The sequence below is a fragment of the Lactuca saligna genome, chromosome 4 (assembly GCF_052625555.1).
Source record: "Lactuca saligna cultivar CGN05327 chromosome 4, ASM5262555v1, whole genome shotgun sequence".
NCBI lineage: Eukaryota > Viridiplantae > Streptophyta > Magnoliopsida > Asterales > Asteraceae > Lactuca > Lactuca saligna.
This window is the reverse complement of record NC_136420.1, coordinates 337,931,060-337,934,675: the sequence shown is the minus strand read 5'-3', so window position 1 is coordinate 337,934,675 and position 3,616 is coordinate 337,931,060. Positions and strand designations below refer to the sequence as shown.

The 3,616-nt window shown below is 32.0% G+C and overlaps 1 protein-coding gene across 3 annotated transcripts; it reads right to left on the bottom strand.

Moving 5' to 3' along the window:
* Positions 1 to 228: 228 nt before the first annotated feature.
* On the bottom strand, positions 229 to 2,374 carry LOC145044246 (uncharacterized). 3 transcript variants are annotated; one of them, XM_078993123.1, is made up of 4 exons: positions 2,271 to 2,374; positions 1,870 to 2,068; positions 803 to 883; positions 229 to 718 (listed from the first exon to the last, which is right to left on the bottom strand). In XM_078993123.1, exons 2-4 carry the CDS (start codon positions 2,012 to 2,014, stop codon positions 360 to 362), a joined length of 585 nt encoding a protein of 194 aa, XP_078849249.1. In that variant the 5' UTR covers positions 2,015 to 2,068; positions 2,271 to 2,374; the 3' UTR covers positions 229 to 359. The 3 variants fall into 3 exon arrangements, with proteins under 3 accessions (XP_078849249.1, XP_078849250.1, XP_078849248.1); XM_078993124.1 differs by lacking the exon at positions 2,271 to 2,374 and adding an exon at positions 2,147 to 2,234; XM_078993122.1 differs by lacking the exon at positions 2,271 to 2,374 and having other exon boundaries at positions 1,870 to 2,140.
* Between the last annotated feature and the right edge of the window lie 1,242 nt (positions 2,375 to 3,616).

Genomic DNA, 3,616 nt, shown 5'->3' with positions numbered 1-3,616 from the left:
TTTTTGGCTAAGTATTATTTTTTGGCTATTTTTTGATAAGTAATTAACAAAAAATGGCTAGTATTCTTCCCAAATATTTATAGGTATAGTAGCCCGAGAAGATAAGGAGAAAACATTAATCACGACATGTTTTCCCGTACTTGTAGATATAGCTGAGTTGACTCGCTTGGCCTTATATATTAAATTAAATAATAAAACTGTTATTGAAACCAAAAATCTTGAAACCTCTTGAAAAAAAAAACATATACTTGGTTGGTGTATATCTTCAATATTCGACCCCAAGCAAAGTTACTTGACTTTTTACATATTCATTTGTTACTATACATTATACATATGACCCAATGGGCACCTCATCACATTCACCCCACAACAGCGTTAGGGTTAGGATTAGGGCTCATCATCTTCTTTGATGAGCTACGAGTGTAAAGCAAACTTGGAAAACAACCCTGCATCCTCTTTGTCTTCACACCATAAGCATTAACATTATCAGCATGGACGACAATTGGACTTTCCACTACTTTCCCGTTTTTCTTAACTGCTTCTTCTTCATCGTCCTTTTCAAATTCGTAGTTGCCTCTTAGACTATCTTTAAAAAGATCAGAAAGTCTCATTTTCTTTTCAGAGCCATTTGGAGATGCTTCATGTTTATTAATGTTGTTGCCTGCAGAGAACTTATGGTGGACAGGAGTATTGCCTCTTGAATTTGATGGGGTGAATTCTGCATAAATAATTTTTACCCCGCTTAGAGGGGGACCACTCATTTAAATAATAAAAAATTAATATGAAAAATAAAGTATCTTACCACCATTAACACTCATGAAATCATCGTCACAATCAGACTCTAACCATGCTTGTGAGTCGAAAAATGTCTCCTCTTTACTACCTGCAGCTCAAATTCAAATTCAAATTATTTAACACACATATACCATACATGCGTATGTCATGTATCATGCGATAATCTAACTTGTGAGTAGCCAGCTAAGCATTATTGTTCACAACGAGAATGTTCTGTGGGCCATTCTTCTCATATAATAAGTTACACCGATATGATTGGTATTCTAAATTTTGTTTTCTAGTCAATTATTTAACACCATCGATCTAACAGAAACAGCAAAACATGATTTGAGAATGAAACAATAATTCTGAAAACACAAAGTTGTAATTATTTTTAATGTTTTCAACCCAAAGATTTTACAGAATCAAAAAATATATATATTTTAAGATTGATCGTAACTTTGAAGATAGATAAGAATAAGAATTGCAATTTTTGTGCGAAACACAAGCAGTACATATCTTTTGACCAACTCTTTCCTAGCTTTTCCTCATTTCCAAAACAAGCAAAGAACTAGACAACCTTTTCCATAGAATAAGCAAAATATATACAATTACATTCCTACAAATGTAATTAATGTAAAAGCTATAATTAAGATCATCGGAAAAAACCCCTAGATTATATCGAATTAGATACAACTCATGAAATTAACAAAGAATCTAAAGATCGACAAAGATTGACAAATTAAATTAAGCTACAAATGGAATAAAGAAAACTCACATATTGATCCAATAAAAGTCAAAAAGAGAGCTAAATCTCGTAAAATAAAGAAAACTAAAGGTTGGTTGGCTATGAATTAAAGAGATGATGTTCGGAAGTAGTGTCTTAAACTGATTATTCATGGATCAAATAATTATTGCAACTTCAAGGATCTTAAAACATCCAAATTAACACACCATGTCTTAATTTGTGATAGTTAAAGCGCATATATATCGAAATACCCGTATACAAATTAACAAAGCAATTAAGGGATGAACACAAAGACATCAAAATCACAAATGAAAATTGGCGATGGTATACAGGAACAGAAATAATACCAAATTTGCGAAAAGAAGTGGTTGGGTGAGGAGGAGGATCGCCATTGATGATGGGAGGTTTGACGAGGTTGGTATCATTAGACCCAAACAAGACTCGTACCTTCATTGCAGAAGGCTTCTGGTGTGTTGAAACGCAAGTTCCCATCTCGATAATTTAATAACTGACGACAATTCTCGAGTTAATCCAGACACACAGAACCTGTGATGATACTGTCGTTAAAGAGAGAGAGAGAGAGAGTAAAGTATAAATGAAATGAATGGTGTGATTTGGCGTTACGCTTAAGATAACAAGGAAAACGGTTGTGAGTAGTAGAAACTAGAAAGCATAAATGTCAAAATAAATCGAGAAGAAAATGGAAATGCTGGTAAATTGGTGATTGATTAAAATTAAAAAAGGGAACCTGTTTGCATTAACCAAGAGCTTCCATGGTCCCCCCTCCCTCCCTTTGAACTGTATTTAAAAGTTTTTTCTGTTTTTGTTTTTTAGGCTTGATTTTGACATTCCTTGTCTGCATTTGGATTTTATACACACGGAAAGGAAAGGAGGAGGAGATATTTTTCATATCATATTTGGGTTGGATATGATTTGATTTCATGACTAATTGCGAATCAATGATATTTTTTTTAATCATAATTACAATTTTGTTTTATTTAACATAGCAACTGTATCATTCGTTATTCGTTTTCTTTATATAAAACATCATGTAAATTTAGAAGATAAAAACAAGTGGGATGGTGGTGATGAATGAATGATGATTTCTCAATTTTACTAAAGTCTAAAAGTAGTTAATTAAGGCTTTATGGAATTGTATTGTACAAGTGTAAGAAGTAGTAAGTGGGTGAGGGTCGGCTGTTGCCATGTGAATAGAGTAGCGCGTCCAGCCCGGGTCTAAACCGCGGACACATGCTCTTAATATTTACCTAACTCCCCAACTTCCTTTTTCATGTGTTATTATCATATTTAGTATTTTTCTTTCTTTTGCAAAAAGTGGGGAAAATGATTTGGAAATCTAATTAATTTTTCGGTAAGTTTATATCTAAGTTTTTTTTTTTATACGTCTAGTTACCAAATTTGTTAGAAGTGTTCACATATGATCATTATGATCAGCTGTATCAGGTTACATCCTAGATGTAAACACTTTCAATAAATTCGTTACATAGATATGTAAAAAAAAAATACCCAAATATGAACAAAATGAAAAGTAAGAGTAAATTACACGAATGGTCCCTATGGTTTGGGGAAATTTGTGTTTTTGGTTTCTAATTTTTTTTTTAAACTCGGATGGCTTTTACTGTTTATTTTTGTTGCGCGTTTGATCAATGCATTACCTAAAAAGACTATTGTGCACTTATAAAATTATTTTTTAATTAATTTTTTTATTTATGTATTTATTTTTTATATATTAAAAAAAATAATAGACCTTACATATTTGTATTTCCTCACCCACTAAAGATGAAGAGACAATGTATATTATAAGGATGATCCGATCTGCAAGGATCATGATTGAGAATTGTTTGATCGACTTTTTTTAAGAAAGAGGCAAAATAGAATCAACTTAAATTCGGGACCACTATTCGAAATTTTAGTGAAACACTAGATTTATTATCTCTTGTCGGCTTTTCGTAACAAAACAAAATACTAGTTGAAGTGGAGGGTTTTTTCAAACAAGAAGGAGTTGGATCAACTATTAAATCAAATGATATTGAGCACTAAAGATGAGGAGATACAAATATATGAAGTCTATTA

Excerpts from the sequence above, each read along its gene's own strand:
- LOC145044246 (XM_078993123.1), bottom strand. The coding sequence starts at position 2,014 with ATGGGAACTTGCGTTTCAACACACCAGAAGCCTTCTGCAATGAAGGTA. Across the intron at positions 884-1,869 it reads CACTTCTTTTCGCAAATTTG|GTAGTAAAGAGGAGACATTT; the intron begins GTATTATTTCTG and ends TTTGAGCTGCAG. Across the intron at positions 719-802 it reads TTTCATGAGTGTTAATGGTG|AATTCACCCCATCAAATTCA; the intron begins GTAAGATACTTT and ends TTATTTATGCAG.